Source organism: Protopterus annectens, chromosome 6.part0, assembly GCF_019279795.1.
Source record: "Protopterus annectens isolate FY-2018-M chromosome 6.part0, PAN1.0, whole genome shotgun sequence".
In the NCBI taxonomy this organism is placed as follows: domain Eukaryota; kingdom Metazoa; phylum Chordata; order Ceratodontiformes; family Protopteridae; genus Protopterus; species Protopterus annectens.
This window is the reverse complement of record NC_056737.1, coordinates 455,602,364-455,625,159: the sequence shown is the minus strand read 5'-3', so window position 1 is coordinate 455,625,159 and position 22,796 is coordinate 455,602,364. Positions and strand designations below refer to the sequence as shown.

At 37.9% G+C, this 22,796-nt stretch overlaps 1 protein-coding gene across 1 annotated transcript in view; it reads right to left on the bottom strand.

Moving 5' to 3' along the window:
* Nucleotides 1–22,518, bottom strand: part of KNL1 (kinetochore scaffold 1) — a 289,758-nt gene extending 267,240 nt beyond the window's left edge. Inside the window, exon 1 of the mRNA XM_044073731.1 lies at nucleotides 22,415–22,518. Coding sequence (XP_043929666.1) covers nucleotides 22,415–22,503 — 89 coding nt within the window. The 5' untranslated portion in view covers nucleotides 22,504–22,518. The remainder of the gene's footprint in view (nucleotides 1–22,414) is intronic.
* Nucleotides 22,519–22,796: the final 278 nt, after the last annotated feature.

The window sequence follows — 22,796 nt, the reverse complement described above, 5'->3', positions numbered from 1 at the left end:
TACATGCAAGGACTGATGTGGTAGATAAACAGCTAATTAAACATGACCAAAAATATACTTTACATACAGTGTGTAACACTATCTGTAAGTGCTAGCATTAATCCAAAGATTGAAACCTATGGAAAAACAGAAAAGGAATAAGTATACATTGAAAATATACTGCAACAACATCATTAATGACTACAGAATAGCACATATGGTAAAGTAGCATATACCAAGCAAAATACTTCACAGTTAAATGAAGGCAGCAGAGGCCCCTAAGTAGTGACTCATGAAAGGCAATAGTTATAAAAACATGATGATAGCCTATGTGTATGCCTACATAAGTGTATATATATATATATATATATATATATATATATATATATATATATATCTATATATCTATATGTATGTATGTGTGTGTTTGTATGCGCATGTGAATATCTATATACATATACACATATAAAAAAAAGCAAGCCCAATTAGCATATTAAGGACATCAGCCATTATCTACTCCATCTAAGAATGATATTTACATTTAAATGTCCATTTAGTCCAGGGGGCATGTCCGCCCCAAGTCTCACTTGCCATTTGAGTTCCTTTACTTCCAGTAATGGATTATAGTCACCAAAAATAATGGAAACTTTTTCAATCACAATGAATTTAAAAACGGACTACTGAGTGCTGACTTTAATGTGCTTGGCTAGAGCATTTTTATAGTCACCTTTTCTAATAGCTTGAAAATGTTCTTTGATCCTGTCGCTGAGTCTTCAAGTGGTCATCCCCACAAAAAAGATGTTGCGAGAAGAGCATATATAGAAATAAATGTGTGTGTATATATGTGTATATATATATATATATATATATATATATATATATATATATATATATATATATATATATATATCTATCTATCTATCTATATATATATATATATATATATATATATATATATATACATATACACACACACACACATGTATCTATCTATCTATCTATATATATATATATATATATATATATATATATATAAACACATAACCACACACACATGTATCTATATACACAAACACATACACTCGATTATGTCACGAATGGTAGAAAACCCAGAAGGGAGAATCACAAATGGTAGAACAAAACAGAGAAATACAAAACAATGAATGGCTCATTAGACAATCACAAAACACTGAATATTTCTCACCCACTAAACCGTAGCTAAAAAAACAAGATCAAGTGTCATCTTGGTAGTGATACTGTTAGGTAAAGGGCTTTTAGTAACATAATGTGTAGGGTAACGGTTAGGTTTAACACACATAAGATGGGAAGGGGTTGTACCCCAACATCCAATGTTTATTATAAATACCAACTCAAAGATCACTTTACAGTGAGGAAAGGGCAAATTCCCCGATTCCCACTGACGGCTGTCTCTCACTGACTCAATGCCAGCAAAAGCTATCAAATGAGTTTTGGTCAGTTCTGCCAGTGTAAACAATGCTCAGCATTACCAATGTTCGATTATATGGATATTTTCCATACATACACATGCACATGTATGTGTATCTGTGCACCCTACATATAATAAAACATACTGTAATTATTAAGAATTTATTTAAGCAGAGGGAATGAACTTCTACACGAACAGAATTGTACTTGAATAAAAAAAAGGCAGTCAGCAAACAGGCTTTTACTAGGTAAGTATGCATAACTATCAAGAACCACAAATGGTTTCAGATAATTAGATACTACTTAAACTACAATATCTTAACAGAAATTCTGTCTCAGCATCCTTATCCATCTACCATCATATATATTGAATACAACATCTCATAAATGAGAATTCAACAGTGATGATGCAAGATCAAGATGGTCTAAGAGAAAATTTGTCACACAAATTAGTAGTGATGCACCAACCAAAGCAATGCTTTCTAAAGTGTTATGGAAAAACTTCATTGAAACAAGGCATTAATAAGTAGAGAGATTCCCCATGTAAATAAGTGATGGATGGTAGCAGGGTAGCGCTTTACTGTTACAGTTCTTACTCCTCAAAGGCCTACAGTTGTGGCAGTTATAATTACAAACAAAATATACAGTCTGACAGTAAAACACAAGGCATCATTCCCAAGGGCACTGAAAGTAAATTCTCTTGGACTCACCGGCATTATGCTACATGCCTTACACCACACTACCAGGAACCAATGTAAGTGGTTTTCTGATTTCTCCTCTGTACAGCAATCTCATTGTATTGATCAGGGTCTAAATTATTACATTATTTTAATTTTAGCATCATAACCACCTCTACTGTAATACAGAATTCATCCTGGTGCATGGCAGCTGTTGTAATTTTAGCTTGATTGTAACCCAGAACAATATGTTTGGAAATGGAACAAATAAGTGTTGAGCCAGCTTATATTGACCCACAGATAAATTTTATTATTTTATTTATTTATTTATTTAACATTTGTTGACCGGGAATGTCCGACTAGGTTCCACAGAGCCTGTTTTCAGCAGAGGCCCGGGGAGAAATGCTCCAGATACATGTCTTTGGAATGTGGGAAGAAACCGGAGTACCCGGAGGAAACCCACGCGAACACAGGGAGAACATGCAAACTCCACACAGAAGGCACCCCAGCCGAGAATCGAACCGGAGAACCTCCTGCTGTGAGGCAACAATCTTAACCACTGCACCACTGTGCCGCCCAGATTATACCAGAAAATATGTTCACAGCATACATGGGTTTAATTTGGGATAAGCTAATTAAAACAGCAAAAAAGAATTGGAAATAACTGCATACTGTGCATGTACCTTGTAATGTATAAGAGAGATCAGATTTCTAACTTGACAAATAACTGTTCTAGAATATTATACAAGTTTACTGTTTTGTCTTGAAACTGTGTTGCTGCTTCTGTCAAATTTTTAGATGACATGGTCGCTATCCGAGAGAGATAATTAGTTCAGCATATAAAATAATGTATGATAACTATAAGAGTCAATCAGAAGAGGTTAGAAAAGACTGGAAAATGAGAATGGAAAGGCAATATACAAAGAAATAATGGGAAGATATCTGCATGGCTCCCAGGTATGCAACAAAATCCAGAAGTTTTATTTTCTCGAAGTGTTGCATAGGTATTTTTATACTCCAAGTAGACTTCAAAGAATTTTACCAGATAGTAATTGCTGGAGGTGTGAGAGGGATACCTGGAACGTTTTTTGAGGGAATCCAATGAGTTAACACATTTCATAAATTCTCTACAGGGTACTTTGTTAGAAATGTTGGGGGAGCAAGTTATTTTATCTAAGGAAATTATTCTTTAAAGATGGTATATAGATACTGAATTGCCAAAGCAAGCCCCAACAAATTTAATTCTATTAGTTGCCAAAAAAAGTAATTACTGGAAAATGGAAACAAAATCAAAATTAACTGTAGCAGAATTACTGAATGTTATAAAAGGGACAAAAAATGAAGACGGATCCTTAGAAAAGGGAAGGAGCATATTACAAAGAAATAAATGGAATCTATGGAAATGAAACATACAGAATAATGTTCAGGAGGAGTGACATTTTCAGGGAATGCAGAACTTGAGCACTCTGTGTAATGTTAAACTGAATAATAAAGACCACAATCATTTTTGTACAACCCATGAAAGAAATGTCACTATATAAAATATACAATGTTAATAAAAATGTTTAAAAAACCTGGCCTGACAAAAAATCCAGAATAGTTGGAAATGGAGCAGAACAATGGTCAAATGCCTCGTCAGAAACCCAATTAGAATATTTTTTCATTTACTCTTGTAGATTTTCCCCAAGTAAAAGGTTTCTGCAAACAGATAAAATTTGCCTAAGGATGATTACTGGCTATCACTGAAATTGGTGAAACCAAAACTGTTAAGTCTGAGGGATCTGATGTCCAAATGTGGCTTGCTAGATAGATGAGACTGGAGAACCACATTGTGATCCAAGACCCATGATGGTTGAAGAACATGAGGCCACAGGCACGGCAGCCAAACATGTTGGGGCCAGAAAGGTGCATTTCCTTATTTGCAGGACCAGAAAGGTACACTGAGAATCACTTAGCACTCAGTGCTCCTCGGTGACTGCATTTGCTGAGGAAATTATAACAAAAAAGCTGCTGCATTTCAAATTAAAGTACCACAAACTGCAGACCAGCAACACGGAATATAAAAAAAGAAGATTTAATGAAATCCAAATTGCATGAAACTTCTCTAGCGCCTCGGCCACTTGCCTTTAACAGAGTATATCTACCTATATACATCAAGTGTATTTATATATTTAACAATGCTCATATTAATCAATTAAACAATTAAATACAGCATTAAACAATAAAACCTTAAAGGTATAGCATTCACAGAAAACTTTTCCATACACATTCTTGATTGAGTCCCTTAGGGTTCATTGTATTAAATTTTAAAATCAAGAATGCTTCCTTTTTTCTTAAAATATATTTAATCTGTTCTTCATTCATAAACTTACTATTCACAATACTATCTAAAATTGTTACTATTAGCCCATCTGGGCTCCCCTTATGATACTTGTTAAAATGTATAGCTACAGGACTAGTCTGTTTATTACGTTTAATGTCCCTGATATGTTCTTTTATCCTACATGAGAATTGTCTTTTAGTTTCTCCAATGTAAAATTTATTGCAGGGGCATTTAAGTCCATATATAACTTTTTCAGTTTTACAATTAAAATATCCATTAGTTTGAAAATCAATACCATTAATTTTGGTAAAGTTCCCACTAATATATTTACAAATACTACATCTCCCACATGCCACTGTACTTCTTATATCAATTGTTTTTAAACCTACTACGAACTATAAAATCTTTTATATTCCTACCTCTTTTAAAGGAGAAACACAACCTTTTATGTTCTAAACAATCAACTTCTCTCCTAACTATTTTCCAACTATGTTTAACTGCTTCTAAAATATCTTTAGATAATACTGAGTGCGTAGTAGTAAAATATATATCTTCGTGGTTCTCATATTTATTTCTATTTATATTACTTCTATAATTATACACAATTTTTTTTGTTACATAATACTCTATTTAAGCTATCATGCAATTCTACCTCAGAATATCCCCTCTCTTGAAACCTATTAAAACTGTCATATAACTCCCTTTTCCTACCATCTAAGTTGTTGCATAATCTTTTAACTCTAATAAATTCTGTATAAGGTATGGATTTGATAGTATGTGGGGGACGGTAACTATCACCATATAAAATACCATTAGCATCTGAAAATTTCCTATATAAATGAGTAATGATATGGGAATCATCTTCACCTTGTAACAATACATCCAAATAATGTACCTTACTTCCCTTTTGTAAACGATCAAATTTTACCCCTACATTATTTTTCTGTATTTCATTTATAAATTGATCTACTAAATCTACACCACCCCTGCAGATAAAAATGAGATCATCAATATATCGAAAATATCTCACAACAAATTTTTGAAAAAATTGATTAGTATAAATATACAAATTTTCAAAATGACCCATAAATATATTAGCATAACTAGGGGCAAATGGTGCCACCATTGCTGTTCCTTGAGTTTATTTGTAAAGACTCACATCAAATTCAAATATATTATTTTGTAAACGCATCATAATTAATTCAAGAACATATTCAGTAACTGGATTTTCACCTAAAAAATATTTAACAGCCCTTATACCATCTAGATGATTAATAATGGTATATAAGCTGAGAACATCTAATACTACAAAATACATATCTTTTTCCCATCCTATATTATCAATTTTATCCAAAAATTCAAATACATCTTTTATATAGGATGGTAATTTCTTAACTGTAGATAACAATAATTCATGTAAAAAACAAGATATATTATGTAGAAAACTACCACTGGCTGACACAATAGGTCGTCCAGGTGGATCCATTAAATTTTTGTGAATTTTAGGAAGGCAATAAAAACATGGCATTCTAGGATTTTTTATAACAAATTTTTCTTGCACATCCTTCACTGAAAAATAATACAATCTATGCCCCTTATTTATTAAGTCATTATAATCTGTTTGAGCTTTTAAATAATCAGCCATATCCATTTTTTTATATATTTGATCATTATTTAAATGTGCACAACACATAGATACATACTGAATATAATTTAGCACAACCAACTTCCCCCCTTTGTCAGCGGGCTTAAATACCAATTTATCATTATGATTTAATTTATTTAAACATTGCCATTCTTCTTTGTCTAAACTATATCTAACATTCTTTTTATTTTTCAAAAATGTAAAAAATTCCTTTTCTACATTATAACTCAGGGAAATATTAAAGTGTTTAATACTATCATTCCTACAGAAAGGCATGAAATCACTTTTGACCTTAATATTCTCCGTATTTAATTTACAATAGGCATTAAAGTCTTCAGTAGAATGGCAGGAATAAAAACTATCCATAGAACTAAAAGAATCATTGTTCACATCATCACATGTAACATTTATACTACCATCACTATTGAAATAATCTATCAAATTTAACTTGCGAGTAAAACGAAACACATCACCTTTTAATTCATGTAGCCTGGGCAAAACAGTAGGTACATATTTTAGACCCCTTTCCAAAACGGCAATGTCACAATCTAACTCATATCCTGATAAATTAACTAAATACTTACAGCTAGAAGAACTAGCATCAAGAAAATTAATCCCATTTCCCCCGTTTATTTGTCCGTTGATATGTTTTATATTCTGTATAATACCCCTGTCCTGTACCATTCCAACTCCGTTTACGACCTCTTGGAGCTCCACGAAAGTTATTCAAATAACTACCATTACCAACTGGTGGTAGTCCTGGAAAGTCTTCGGCATCCGTTTCCCCTTCCGTCACAGATGTACCACTTTCGCCTGATGTAAATACTCTATTCTCCTTGTTCGCGTACTGCTTCTGTCGTTCAAACTGCACATGTGACTTTTTTAGCTTTAGGATTGGTTGCCACTAGGAAAGCACGTTTACTATCGTAATCACGTGGATCACGAATCAATTTAGTTCTTTTTCTGTCAATCAAGTCTTGTTCATACCCCACTAATTGTTCATTAGTTTTAATCAAAAATTGTTGCAGTTCTTCATGAGATATTTTGTTGGTAATATCTCTACATAAATTTTTAATCTCATCCCTCAATTTTTGTTTTTTGAACAAGTCTCTTTCAACTAAAATACGTACCCATTCTAGACTGCATCTATGTGCAGCCGCAACCATCTCTCTTGAAACTGCCGTTCCTCCACAACTGTAAGATCAAATGGAGTGGAGGGATTTTTAACAGCTCTGAGTCCGCGAGGAGTAATTTCAAGCTCCTCATATCTCTGCATACTTTGCGAATTCAGAAATACTGCAGTCTCTTTGAATAACAGTCTTTCAACTTTAGAAAACATATCACGAACCTTCGGATTGACCGTAGTTTCCGTTTTCTTCCCAATTTTTGAAAACGGATTTTGTTGCCAAAGTTTTCTTTCTTGTTCCCATTTATTAAGAATTGCATTACCAGGTTCACCTGAATTACTGCCATCAATTCTATTTGGTAATACAAAAGTAGAACTTGAGCCATTCGCTCCATTAGCAGCTCCCAATAAATTGTCCATAGGTTTCTGTATAACCTCCAAGGGAGTATCTAGGAAAATCCTAGGTAACCCCAATAACGAGTCGCTGGCCATGAAGTAGAAATGAACCACAACCAATGCAGATAAATATTTTTCAAATTAGTTGGAAATGCAAAGTTGTTGAATATCTCTGCTGCCACTGTCTTGTTGATGGACCACACGAGGAAGAATGCATCAACTCAACCTGTCCTCTAGAAAAATGGTTCAACTTGGTATATGCATTGTGAAGATATTGCCCACTGCCTTACTCTACAGGCATATAACATAGTGGGTAAGAAGGGGTTCCCTTTCGTGTACTGTGTATCAGAGATGTTGTTCGACTGGATGGAAATCACTCCCTGGGGAAGAATGTCTAAGTGCCTGCAACACTTAGGAGGACCACCCTCATCTCCAGAACACTGATGTGAAGGTGGGCCTTTGGACTGGTCCATGTTCCTTGAAATGTCCTCTCTTCAAAATGCCCACCCATCCCAAAGGGGAAGTGTTTGTGGTAACTGTGGCCATGCAGTGGCAGCACAAATGGATGTACCTGGCAAACCAAGGGGGAATTCATCTACCAAGATTTGTGATGACTAGACTGAGAAGACAACTTGATCAAATGATGAATAGAGTGGGTCAATTGCAATGACTGGACTGAGCGTATTCACTGAAGGAGCCTTATGAAAAAATCTTCAAGAACCAGAGCTACAGAAGCCACCACAGAGGCCAATAACTGGACAATTAGAGACAATGGTGGACTGTATGCACTGAGAACCTCCTGTGTTTGTAAAGTGAAGAGAAGTCAGCCTTGACTGCAACAGCTTTACTGTTTGAAATAACAAATCTAAATTCCAAGGACAAAGTGGGTTGCAAACTCAACTTTCATAGTTTATAGAGATTCCCAAGGATTGGCACAAGTGGAGTAAAGAGTCTCTTGGTAGAACTAAGGATTCCTCTGTGCTTACAGTGATAAGCTGGTCATCCAGAATGGGAATACAAAGAACCCTTGCAGCCTGAGATAAGCTGTTACTACCATCATGCATTTGGTTAATACACAATGAGCTGTGTTGAGAACAAAAAGCAATGCTCGAATTGACAATAACTGGCTCCAAGACAGAAATAGAGCTAATTCCTCCTTTGTCTCAATAATTCCATCATCCACCAAGATTTGTGATGACACAGACATTCTTCCTCATAATTCTATCATTCCACCCCAAGCTGGAAGTGGTAACTATGCCAAAGCTTACATCAAACCCTGTACAATCACTTGCACAAGTGTATAAACTTGGCTGCACCAGAAAGAATCAAAGTCAGAGCCCCAAATAAAAATAAGCTGCCATGATGGACATTTATTTATTTATTTTACATTTATTTAGTAGGAAAATCTGACTGAACACAGGTCCTTCTTCAGCAGAGGCTGGGGAGAAAAGCTCCGTATGATGATACTTAAGTACAAAATTAATAATATAAAGTAATAAAATTGATATCAGTGCAGTTTAACAATGCCAGCATAAGGCACAAATGTAAAATACGAGTAACATACACATATGGGGACATTGGATACACATGGAGTATACATTCATATATGCATAGGAGTATTGGACATCCAGCATCAACAAACTTTACAATAAATGCAAAAAGTTGCTGTCCAAGCAAACAATGGCAAGGCCCCAACAATGGAAAAGCACCCTCCTTGGCCTCAACAGGCAAATAAGACAACTTGTCAAATAATCCAAGGGCTGCTTTGAGAGAAACTTAGCAAGTACAGCCAAGGATATCCATGAGACCTTTTACAGCTACGTATGTAACCTAAATGGTAGGACCCAAGCATGTGCAGAACTAGCAGCCAGTGGAATCGCAGACAATGACCCACAGAGATAGCAAGACTCTTAGTGGATAGGTATGGCGAAAATTTAATTCTCTTATCCTCTCCTAACTTACAGCAAACCTCCCCCCACACATATCTGAAGAGTAGGTGTTTAAAGCCTTGTCCATCCCCTATGGGACCACATGACATCATAGGCTATCTTCTAAATAGGCTAAAACATGAACTAGCATCACCACTAAGTACCCCTTTTCAATCATAGCCTAACCACAGGGTTTCTTCCTGTGAAATGGAGGACAGCAACAGTTATTCCCCTCCACAAAGGTGGCCTAGCAACAGACACAGGGAATTACAGAACCATAAGCCTGACCAGCCTCATGTGTAAGGCCACAGAACGCATAATTACAGATCTCATAAAGACATAGCTGACTTCCAAACCCTGGATCCTACCTAATTCGGCTTCATGAAGGGCAGATCCTGTCTGTTAAATCTGATGGATTTCTTTAAAAATGTGACCAAGGCCACTGAGGAGGGCAAGTCTGTGCACACAGCATACCTCAACCTGGCAAAGGTTTCTCACACAATCCCACATTCAGGCATTACTGATAAACTTAGCAAACTGAATGTAAACCTCTTCATTGTAAGATAAATTGCCAACTGGCTCACAAACCACACATAATATCAAAGTGGGTGACTCCACATCAACCAGCAGACCTGTTACCAGTGGGGTGCCAAAGGGGTCAGTGCTGGGCCCCCACTATTTGGTATATACTTCTCACAAGTTCAGGTCAAAATTAAGGGGCTGTGGCTGACAAAGTTTGCACACAACTGCAAACTAGGCACAATCATTGAATCCCCAAATAATGTCAGTATACACCAGGAGGGTCTCACACAGACCAACGACTGGTGTATTAGTCATGGTCTCAAACGAAATGCAAAGTAATGCTTCATTCCCTCTGGCACAAACAATGTCCCCTCACACTTATCAACAACAACAATACCCCAAGTACCCATGAAGTGGTAAGGGACCTAGGATCACAAGCTGACTGCGACATTAACTTTGACCAACATGTGTCTACTGTAGTAAGGAAAGCTTTCTACGTAGCACACTTGATTAGTAAAGGCAAAAGAAGTTATAACCTCCCTATACTCAGCACTTATGCAGCCCATAATTGAGTATAATGCCCATTTTGGCATGTACCGTACTAAGCACCTGCAGAAATTAGAGAGACCTCAGAGGTTTCTAACAAAGATCCAGCATGTGCCTTACAGAGACGGACTAAAGCCTTGTCACTATACTCCATATTGTATAGACTTCTTAGGGGAAACTTATGCTTGGTCTACAGAGCAATCCAAGACTCAGACCTAATGAACTTATTGCATATTCGTAAATCAAATGGTACTATGGCTACTCGTTCCAGGGACCTAAATACTGCCTGCAACTTAAATAAATAGGGCATGCCGGAGGGAAAGATTTATCTCCCAGTGACTGCCACATCTTTGGAAAAGGCTACTAATTCATGTGAAACAGTGCATCCCTGTGATGCTGTTCAAGAGGAACCTGGACGAGTGGATGGGGCACCACAATTTCTTACTGGGGATAGAGTCCACAAACCTCCTGGACATGGGCAGTCATCACAAAATGCAATCATGGGTATTGACTAGCACCTCTATGGCATTCCATTGGGATGAAATGGTTAGGCTTAAAATGACCTCCAGGTCAATAGCCTAGTAATCTCCTATAATCCTTTAAGAGTGGTGTCCTTGGGAGAGTGCTACAGGAACGTTTCCCTTCACTGAGAGATTCTTGGAGAGAATTCAAGTGCCTCATTTTTCACTTACACTTTCTGGGATTTTCAGATGGGAAGGAGGTGAAGAGGTATATATATATATATATATATATATATATATATATATATATATATATATATATATATATCAAGCCCCAGTGGCCTAATGGATAAGGCTTCTGGGGTGATATAATCTTGGTACAAGAGAAGCTTTTTTTGGTCTTTTCAGGCTTGTTGGCTGTTGGTGAAGCACCCTCCAAGGGGAAAAAATGCTGAGAGAAGAAGGGAGCCACTTTTGAGATTTTAAGTATTTTTTCTCTGTTTATTTGCTAAGTTTTTCTGCATAGCTGCCAAGCTTGAGCATTTTCTGGCTTGTTAAACTTGATTTCTGTATTAGTAGCTGTATTTAGAGCACAACCAAAAGCTGTTTGCTGAATTTCCTGTTTGCACTTAATTTTAAATGGTTTTTTTCTTAAAACTTGCATATTTTCTGTCCTTGACCTAGCACTCTTGTGTGGGGTCATTTACTGCACTGTTATAACTTGATATTACTTGTGAACCTCTGCTATCTCTGTAAAAACAAAACAAAAAAAAATCTTGCTTTTTCCCACTTTTCTGAGAGTTAAAAAGTTCAGTTACAGGCTTGCTGTTCCTGAACTGTTTGAAAGTTTCTGTGAGGCCATTTTTGCTTGGGCTGAAGGAGGGTCTCTGTGTTCATCAGTGGCAGTGACTAACATTGAGCAGCTTCCCTGTCCCCCGGAGAGGTGGTTACTGACTTGAAACTGTAGTTTTATTGGCCACTAGGGGTCATTTCCATAACTCCTTCATCTTCCTCTATTAAAACCTAGTTGCCTCGTGGTTTGAGCGTCTTTTCAGGCTTGTTGGCTGTTGGTGAAGCACCCTCCAAGAGGAAAAAACGCTGAGAGAAGAAGGGAGCCACTTGGGGATTTTAAGTATTTTTTCTCTGTTTATTTGCTAAGTTTTTCTGCATAGCTGCCTAGCTTGAGCATTTTCTGGCTTGTTAAACTTGATTTCTGTATTAGTAGCTGTATTTAGAGCACAACCAAAAGCTGTTTGCTGAATTTCCTGTTTGCACTTAATTTTAAATAGTTTGGTTCTTAAAACTTGCATATTTTCTGTCCTTGACCTAGCACTCTTGTGTGGGTCATTTACTGCACTGTTATAACTTGATATTACTTGTGAACCTCTGCTATCTCTGTAAAAACAAAACAAAAAAAAATCTTGCTTTTTCCCACTTTTCTGAGAGTTAAAAAGTTCAGTTACAGGCTTGCTGTTCCTGAACTGTTTGAAAGTTTCTGTGAGGCCATTTTTGCTTGGGCTGAAGGAGGGTCTCTGTGTTCATCAGTGGCAGTGACTAACATTGAGCAGCTTCCTGCCCCCGTGAGAGGTGGTTACTGACTTGAAACTGTAGTTTTATTGGCCACTAGGGTCATTTCCATAACTCCTTCATTTGTCCTCAGAGGAGTGGTTTAAGGCAGTAACTTGTAGTTTATTGGCCATTTTGTTTCATTTCCTGTCTTTTCCAGCCCCCTTCTATAAAGCACGCTTTAGCGTGCATTAGCGCGATTTAGCGCGATTTAGCGCGAAGTTGCCACTGTTGCACACTAGGGCAGCGCCGGTTAAGCAGGTTTAAACTATTCGGGCTACCTAAAGTCCACTCTTCAAATTTTCCCTTAAAACTACCTTCCTCGAACTATACTACTGATCTAATCAGCGTATCCTATAATTAAAAAGATCATCTCTACTTGACTCCAAGTAGACTATTCTCTATCTGTTAAACGTAGCACTTGCTCCTACAGTACTTATTACCTTGATACGGCACTCTTGTCATAGATAGTACCCCAAAAAGGCAACCCCCCATTTCTCGGTCACCCACGTCCCCCAGAATCTTTTTTAAAGTTTTTTGTCTATTCCTTCTAGCATGTTGAGGGATCAGTTGCTAGTATCCTCACCTGCTCAGCTGGTGAACCCAGAATATTGAGGCAATGTTACAATTGCCTCATGTACACTGAGCAACCCTCTCCTCCTCCCACAAAACACAAATACATGCGAGAGATGCAACTATCACGGCCAAACTGGAGGCTGAGCTCTCTCAACATAGGACTGGCAAGACCAGTCAGGAGGAGAAGGTTACCACACACTATAGACCCAGTCTCACATAGCACCATTACAACCTCAAATCATACACATAAACACACAAAGACATACTCGGCGGCTCTGATCAAAATCTACCAAAACAGCAGAGGCCACCAAAGCAGACACCCAAACAACCACCACCTCAGAACACAACACCTGCAACACATATACCTCACAGTCAGAGTGTCAAACAGTCACAGCCCTTAAGGCCAAACACAATGCCAGACACACTAGTCATTGGTGACGCCATAGTCAGACACACTGACGCCAACCCCGTTACTATCGCCCCCACAGATGTACCACTTTCGCCTGATGTAAATACTCTAGTCTCCTTGTTCGCATACTGCTTCTGTCATTCAAACTGCACATGTGACTTTTTTAGCTTTAGGATTGGTTGCCACTAGGAAAGCACGTTTACTATCGTAATCACGTGGATCACGAATCAATTTAGTTCTTTTTCTGTCAATCAAGTCTTGTTCATACCCCACTAATTGTTCATTAGTTTTAATCAAAAATTGTTGCAGTTCTTCATGAGATATTTTGTTGGTAATATCTCTACATAAATTTTTAATCTCATCCCTCAATTTCTGTTTTTTGAACAAGTCTCTTTCAACTAAAATACGTACCCATTCTAGACTGCATCTATGTGCAGCCGCAACCATCTCTCTTGAAACTGCCGTTCCTCCACAACTGTAAGATCAAACGGAGTGGAGGGATTTTTAACAGCTCTGAGTCCGCGAGGAGTAATTTCAAGCTCCTCATATCTCTGCATACTTTGCGAATTCAGAAATACTGCAGTCTCTTTGAATAACAGTCTTTCAACTTTAGAAAACATATCACGAACCTCCGGATTGACCGTAGTTTCCGTTTTCTTCCCAATTTTTGAAAACGGATTTTGTTGCCAAAGTTTTCTTTCTTGTTCCCATTTATTAAGAATTGCATTACCAGGTTCACCTGAATTACTGCCATCAATTCTATTTGGTAATACAAAAGTAGAACTTGAGCCATTCGCTCCATTAGCAGCTCCCAATAAATTGTCCATAGGTTTCTGTATAACCTCCAAGGGAGTATCTAGGAAAATCCTAGGTAACCCCAATAACGAGTCGCTGGCCATGAAGTAGAAATGAACCACAACCAATGCAGAAAAATATTTTTCAAATTAGTTGGAAATGCAAAGTTGTTGAATATCTCTGCTGCCACTGTCTTGTTGATGGACCACACGAGGAAGAATGCATCAACTCAACCTGTCCTCTAGAAAAATGGTTCAACTTGGTATATGCATTGTGAAGATATTGCCCACTGCCTTACTCTACAGGCATATAACATAGTGGGTAAGAAGGGGTTCCCTTTCGTGTACTGTGTATCAGAGATGTTGTTCGACTGGATGGAAATCACTCCCTGGGGAAGAATGTCTAAGTGCCTGCAACACTTAGGAGGACCACCCTCATCTCCAGAACACTGATGTGAAGGTGGGCCTTTGGACTGGTCCATGTTCCTTGAAATGTCCTCTCTTCAAAATGCCCACCCATCCCAAAGGGGAAGTGTTTGTGGTAACTGTGGCCATGCGAAGTGGCAGCACAAATGGATGTACCTGGCAAACCAAGGGGGAATTCATCTACCAAGATTTGTGATGACTAGACTGAGAAGACAACTTGATCAAATGATGAATAGAGTGGGTCAATTGCAATGACTGGACTGAGCGTATTCACTGAAGGAGCCTTATGAAAAAATCTTCAAGAACCAGAGCTACGGAAGCCACCACAGAGGCCAATAACTGGACAATTAGAGACAATGGTGGACTGTATGCACTGAGAACCTCCTGTGTTTGTAAAGTGAAGAGAAGTCAGCCTTGACTGCAACAGCTTTACTGTTTGAAATAACAAATCTAAATTCCAAGGACAAAGTGGGTTGCAAACTCAACTTTCATAGTTTATAGAGATTCCCAAGGATTGGCACAAGTGGAGTAAAGATTCTCTTGGTAGAACTAAGGATTCCTCTGTGCTTACAGTGATAAGCTGGTCATCCAGAATGGGAATACAAAGAACCCTTGCAGCCTGAGATAAGCTGTTACTACCATCATGCATTTGGTTAATACACAATGAGCTGTGTTGAGAACAAAAAGCAATGCTCGGAATTGACAATAACTGGCTCCAAGACAGAAATAGAGCTAATTCCTCCTTTGTCTCAATAATTCCATCATCCACCAAGATTTGTGATGACACAGACATTCTTCCTCATAATTCTATCATTCCACCCCAAGCTGGAAGTGGTAACTATGCCAAAGCTTACATCAAACCCTGTACAATCACTTGCACAAGTGTATAAACTTGGCTGCACCAGAAAGAATCAAAGTCAGAGCCCCAAATAAAAATAAGCTGCCATGATGGACATTTATTTATTTATTTTACATTTATTTAGTAGGAAAATCTGACTGAACACAGGTCCTTCTTCAGCAGAGGCTGGGGAGAAAAGCTCCGTATGATGATACTTAAGTACAGAATTAATAATATAAAGTAATAAAATTGATATCAGTGCAGTTTAACAATGCCAGCATAAGGCACAAATGTAAAATACGAGTAACATACACACATGGGGACATTGGATACACATGGAGTATACATTCATATATGCATAGGAGTATTGGACATCCAGCATCAACAAACTTTACAATAAATGCAAAAAGTTGCTGTCCAAGCAAACAATGGCAAGGCCCCAACAATGGAAAAGCACCCTCCTTGGCCTCAACAGGCAAATAAGACAACTTGTCAAATAATCCAAGGGCTGCTTTGAGAGAAACTTAGCAAGTACAGCCAAGGATATCCATGAGACCTTTTACAGCTACGTATGTAACCTAAATGGTAGGACCCAAGCATGTGCAGAACTAGCAGCCAGTGGAATCGCAGACAATGACCCACAGAGATAGCAAGACTCTTAGTGGATAGGTATGGCGAAAATTTAATTCTCTTATCCTCTCCTAACTTACAGCAAACCTCCACCCCACACATATCTGAAGAGTAGGTGTTTAAAGCCTTGTCCATCCCCTATGGGACCACATGACATCATAGGCTATCTTCTAAATAGGCTAAAACATGAACTAGCATCACCACTAAGTACCCCTTTTCAATCATAGCCTAACCACAGGGTTTCTTCCTGTGAAATGGAGGACAGCAACAGTTATTCCCCTCCACAAAGGTGGCCTAGCAACAGACCCAGGGAATTACAGAACCATAAGCCTGACCAGCCTCATGTGTAAGGCCACAGAACGCATAATTACAGATCTCATAAAGACATAGCTGACTTCCAAACCCTGGATCCTACCTAATTCGGCTTCATGAAGGGCAGATCCTGTCTGTTAAATCTGGTGGATTTCTTTAAAAATGTGACCAAGGCCACTGAGGAGGGCAAGTCTGTGCACACAGCATACCTCAACCTGGCAAAGGTTTCTCACACAATCCCACATTCAGGCATTACTGATAAACTTAGCAAACTGAATGTAAACCTCTTCATTGTAAGATAAATTGCCAACTGGCTCACAAACCACACATAATATCAAAGTGGGTGACTCCACATCAACCAGCAGACCTGTTACCAGTGGGGTGCCAAAGGGGTCAGTGCTGGGCCCCCACTATTTGGTATATACTTCTCACAAGTTCAGGTCAAAATTAAGGGGTTGTGGCTGACAAAGTTTGCACACAACTGCAAACTAGGCACAATCATTGAATCCCCAAATAATGTCAGTATACACCAGGAGGGTCTCACGCAGACCAACGACTGGTGTATTAGTCATGGTTTCAAACGAAATGCAAAGTAATGCTTCATTCCCTCTGGCACAAACAATGTTCCCTCACACTTATCAACAACAACAATACCCCAAGTACCCATGAAGTGGTAAGGGACCTAGGATCACAAGCTGACTGCGACATTAACTTTGACCAACATGTGTCTACTGTAGTAAGGAAAGCTTTCTACGTAGCACACTTGATTAGTAAAGGCAAAAGAAGTTATAACCTCCCTATACTCAGCACTTATGCAGCCCATAATTGAGTATAATGCCCATTTTGGCATGTACCGTACTAAGCACCTGCAGAAATTAGAGAGACCTCAGAGGTTTCTAACAAAGATCCAGCATGTGCCTTACAGAGACGGACTAAAGCCTTGTCACTATACTCCATATTGTATAGACTTCTTAGGGGAAACTTATGCTTGGTCTACAGAGCAATCCAAGACTCAGACCTAATGAACTTATTGCATATTCGTAAATCAAATGGTACTATGGCTACTCGTTCCAGGGACCTAAATACTGCCTGCAACTTAAATAAATAGGGCATGCCGGAGGGAAAGATTTATCTCCCAGTGACTGCCACATCTTTGGAAAAGGCTACTAATTCATGTGAAACGGTGCATCCCTGTGATGCTGTTCAAGAGGAACCTGGACGAGTGGATGGGGCACCACAAATTCTTACTGGGGATAGAGTCCACAAACCTCCTGGACATGGGCAGTCATCACAAAATGCAATCATGGGTATTGACTAGCACCTCTATGGCATTCCATTGGGATGAAATGGTTAGGCTTAAAATGACCTCCAGGTCAATAGCCTAGTAATCTCCTATGATCCTTTAAGAGTGGTGTCCTTGGGAGAGTGCTACAGGAACGTTTCCCTTCACTGAGAGATTCTTGGAGAGAATTCAAGTGCCTCATTTTTCACTTACACTTTCTGGGATTTTCAGATGGGAAGGAGGTGAAGAGGCATATATATATATATATATATATATATATATATATATATATATATATATATATATATGGGTCTAGGACATTTCACTGAAACTCAAATGACTGAACACAAATCACTGAAAGCACAATTTACTGAAAAAACTATTCACTGAAACACATTTCACTGAAAGTTATATATGGCCTTTTCCCCACTGCAGTGCGACCCTAAAGTTAGTATATATAGTAAGGGGGTGTGGGGGCATAGCCCCCCACATATTTTAAGTATATATTATGTTCGGAAAAGAGTAATATATTGGAATTGCAAGTATCCGTGTATATAGTTCAAAATAATTAAAATATGTGGAGGGGCTACCCCCCCCTTACTATATACACTAATGCTAGAGTCGCACTACAGTGGGGAATAGGCCATATATAACGTTCAATGAAATGTGTTTCAGTGAATTGAGTTTTCATTGAACTGAGCTTTCAGTGACAAGTGCACACTATTTCTCCTCTTGAGATGGGCTAAACTGAAGCCACTGGAACTGGGCTGAGAAGGATAAAGGGCACTGATGGTTACAAATACACTGGATGGTCTGAGAGGAACAAGGTATCATAAATGTCCTCGTCCCATGCTGACAGGCAAGTGTCCTCAAACACTTGAATGCAGTCATCAGACCCTACAGCACTGAGGAAAGCACCCTTTGATCTAAATCAGAGTCTGAAATAAAAGTATCTGAAGAGTACATCCCTGGCATTAAAGAGCTGGCTGGATCAGAGGCAGAGACCTGCTACAAAGTGCTGAATGTAGAGACCCCTGAGGACAAACAGACCCAAACCTGTCTGAGAAGACTCCAAAACCCTCACACATTGGATTTTTTCTGCTCCAAAAGCTTTGGAGATGAATGTATCAGAAAAAACACTGGCAAAGACACTACAGCTGCCAATGCCAACAGAGGGACAATAAGCAGAAACCTGGCATAACCAGATCTATAAATGGAGCTGGAGGCAGACAAAGAGAGTCTGATGGGTCGTTTTCTCTTTACTTTTTCTCCATTTCTGTCTCTTCATTGTCTCTGTCTCTATTCTTTCTTTATCTCTAGTTTTGTCCTTATCTTTTTATCTCTCCATATGACTTTAAAGCAAGCTTTATCAAAGCTGAAGTACATGTCCCAGCTGAATCTCTGTCAGAACTAGGGAGAATGTCTCATAAAATCAGTTTATTTTCCGTAAAGAAAGGCTCACTAGCTAAAGAAGAACAAATATCACAAGACTCATCCAAATGGATAGAATCAAGACAAGTGGCACATGAGAGAAAGGGTACTTAGGCAAGATTTTGTGCCCACACTTTAGGCACTTTTTAAAGCCTGGACCATTATCCATTATTAGAAAATGAATAATTATGTTCAATGTCCATATGAAACTCTCAGTAGGCTTGGGTAGGCCTAGAGAGAGAGAGCTTTCTTCAATGACTTTGTTGAAAAATTCAAAAAAGGAAGAAAAACCCTGCTAAGACAGATTAGCAGTACATTCTGAACGTAGGAAGAAACAAACTAAGAAAAAAAGTAATATTTTTTGCTTACCTGAAAGTCTTGAACCAGAGAACAACATCTGACAAGTAACACCGGCAAACATCTGGGGACTATCTTAGCACATGGTATTACAGGAAAGAGTGCTTGAGCACTGCAGAAGCTCTGAAAGCTTCCAGCTTGGATCCTTGTCAAGGCAGATAACCCAAACAATGACAGACATACTCTGCTTTCCACCATGTTCACGATGCTCTCACAGAAATTTTGATTGTATCTGAGGTCAGGCTTGGTTTACAGAGATTGTGGGAGAAGCCTAATTTCTGAAGGCAGTCTTAAGTGATCCCTAACCAAAAGCTATTGCTATATTAGGGCCTAAAGGAAGCAATCATTCAGACATGGAGTCTGTGCTGCCTTTCTGCTCATCATTTCAGAAAGCACATTAGGAACCTGAAGTTTTAATGTGAAGTGTGCCTCTCCAATTCACTCGCTGCTACAGTACTTGAATGAATATAGGGATACTATTGCAGCAAATCGGCAGCTGTTTGATTCTGAGCAGAAGTTCAACTCATTTATTTCAGAAAGCACATTAGGCGCTTAAAGGCTTAATGTAAACAGAGTTGAACTGTTAACTCCAATAAATTGAGAGTACTGCCTAGTAGGAAAACAAGTTCATGGGCCTCGATATTAAACTTCTAAAATTTCTGTGTTTTGATACCTCTACTGGTTTGAGGACTATAAATGTTGTTCTTTACACAATTAATAGTTCTATACCTTTATAGCTGTCTGGTGCAGCCTGGAGACTTAACATATTAAGTTGTACATGTGTATATGCTGCGGCTGAATACTTTGCTGCCTAGAAAAATACAGCTTCTTAAAAATCTAGTCATAATATTAAGTATTAACTCCTGCAGAGATTATGCTATTCCCTGTGCCCACTCACTAATTGTTTTTCCTTAGACTGTCTCAGGTGCAAAGAGGTCCTGCTTGGCACAGCCTTGCTATGCAAGGCTGTGCTATGCTCCACTACCCTATCCTCATTCCTACATATCCCATGACTTCCTCTAATAGTTTCCAAAATCCATCTCCTTGACCTTTGCACATCCGTACAACAGCTACTATACCTCAAATACAAGATTACTGATTCCATCCTGCAACTATTATTGCACCCCTACACCACCACTATCAATCTCCTCTTTTATCTTTTTAAATTTAAAGAATAACTCCTTATTTATATGTATATATTTAGCATACATGTATACTGATTTAGGATACTTAGAAACACAGCTCAAAATAAAACAATCAATAAATAAAATCCATTCACCAAAGCAAAACACACAGAACTGAATAGCGAGTTAAGTGTTCTTCCCATCAAACAAATCTACTTTAACTGTGAAAAACGATAATCAACAGGAACCACCAAAAAGTAAACGCTCCCAAACCAATCTCCATAGTTAATCTTGTGAAAGTAAAAACAAAGTATGGGAGCAGACCTATGCAGGAAAACGTTGCATATTAATGATGTTCATTCCATGAAGCAAAAATTAAAATCCATGAAAGTCCATAAAAATTCAAAAAGGCTTTTATTCCATACACAAGACAGGTAAGCACTTTTGCCAAAGGGCTTTTTCAAACCATTAACAAGAATCACAGGAAACACTATACCTTATAAAATTCATCAATTAAGTATGCAAATAGATGATGACATCACTGCAATAACATTTAAAAAGACAAACTAATATATAAAAAGTAAAACTAGTGTGTCAAGAATATATATAATGAATCTTCTATACTACATCAAAGTGCATTAAAACTAAAAAGTACATTAAATAAATAATTTAAAATACATATCTCACAACTAGTTTCCTATTCTTTAAAATGGGTATAATTGATATTGTGTCATTCAAGCCTGGGTTTATATGTGCCCTAAGCTTGATGATCCATCTCATTTCAATTCTTTCTGTATAGTTTCTAACATCTCCGCCTCTCATACTAGGTATATTAACATGAAGAGCCATAAATTTAAAACTATGTGAATCATCCATTTCCATCCTAATTAAAGTTTACTATGACCAAATCAACGTCAAGGATCACTTTCCTGGATGTTACTATTGAGAGGTTGAGTAGTGGCAAGCTAAACACTGGGGTTCATAGAAAAGCTTGCCATAAAAATACTTTGTTATACAGAGGGAGTATGCATCCTAGATATGTTTTTAAAAACATTATTAAAGGACAGGCCATCAGAGCCTCTAGGCTTAACACCACTAAAGGAGGATATGAAAAGGAATTGATTGATATGAAAGAGAGATTGTTGTCTAGGTCATACAGACTGGATGAGATTCTTGAAGGGACTGAAGCAGTCATACAAAGTAGGTCTGATATGGCTTGTCCATATTTTTCGGATAGGGGCATTAATACTTACCAAGTTAGACAGGAATTAACACCTACTGTTAATATGAATACCTCTGCCCAAAAATTTTCTTTATTCTTTACACAGGATGTTGGGAATGTAAGACAGATTATCCACAGACACTGGGGGGTCTTAACTGTTGACTCGTGTATTAGAGAAGTAGTCGGTGGATACAGTCAATGGAAACCTGACACTTGTGCATCTACAACCAAGCTCATTAAAAAATTAGTTAGCATGTAAAGACTTGCACACTACGCATAAAGTAGCATCTAAATGTGCTCTGTATCTCAAGTTATTTTACTTAAAATCCACTTAATTTGTAAGCAATCACTGAGAAACTTTGCCTGAAAACCTGACACAATTTTACAGCTCTACATACTTGAAATCTTCATGGTCTTGCATACAGCTGCTCATAGTCTTCTCCATGTCCTTTATTTGAAGGAGAATCTTCTGATTCTGGTTGCTCATATCATGAAGCTGACTATAAAAAACAAAACAAAAGGAAAATAAAATGTAATTAATTTTCAGATGCTGCAACAAATGCTTTATTAGCACCAATTAGGCAAAGAGATAATGATGCTGACTTAAAATATTTCTTTAAGTATGCAAATACAGATGTCGCTCAGAAATACCATACTGTCCTAATATTGTGATCATAAAAGGCCTTGGTTGCACACTTTACCCTAAATGCCTCATCAAAGCAGCCAAAGTCAGAAGGTAACAACCGTATTTTCATTTTCATAAGCAAGCCTTTATGTAAT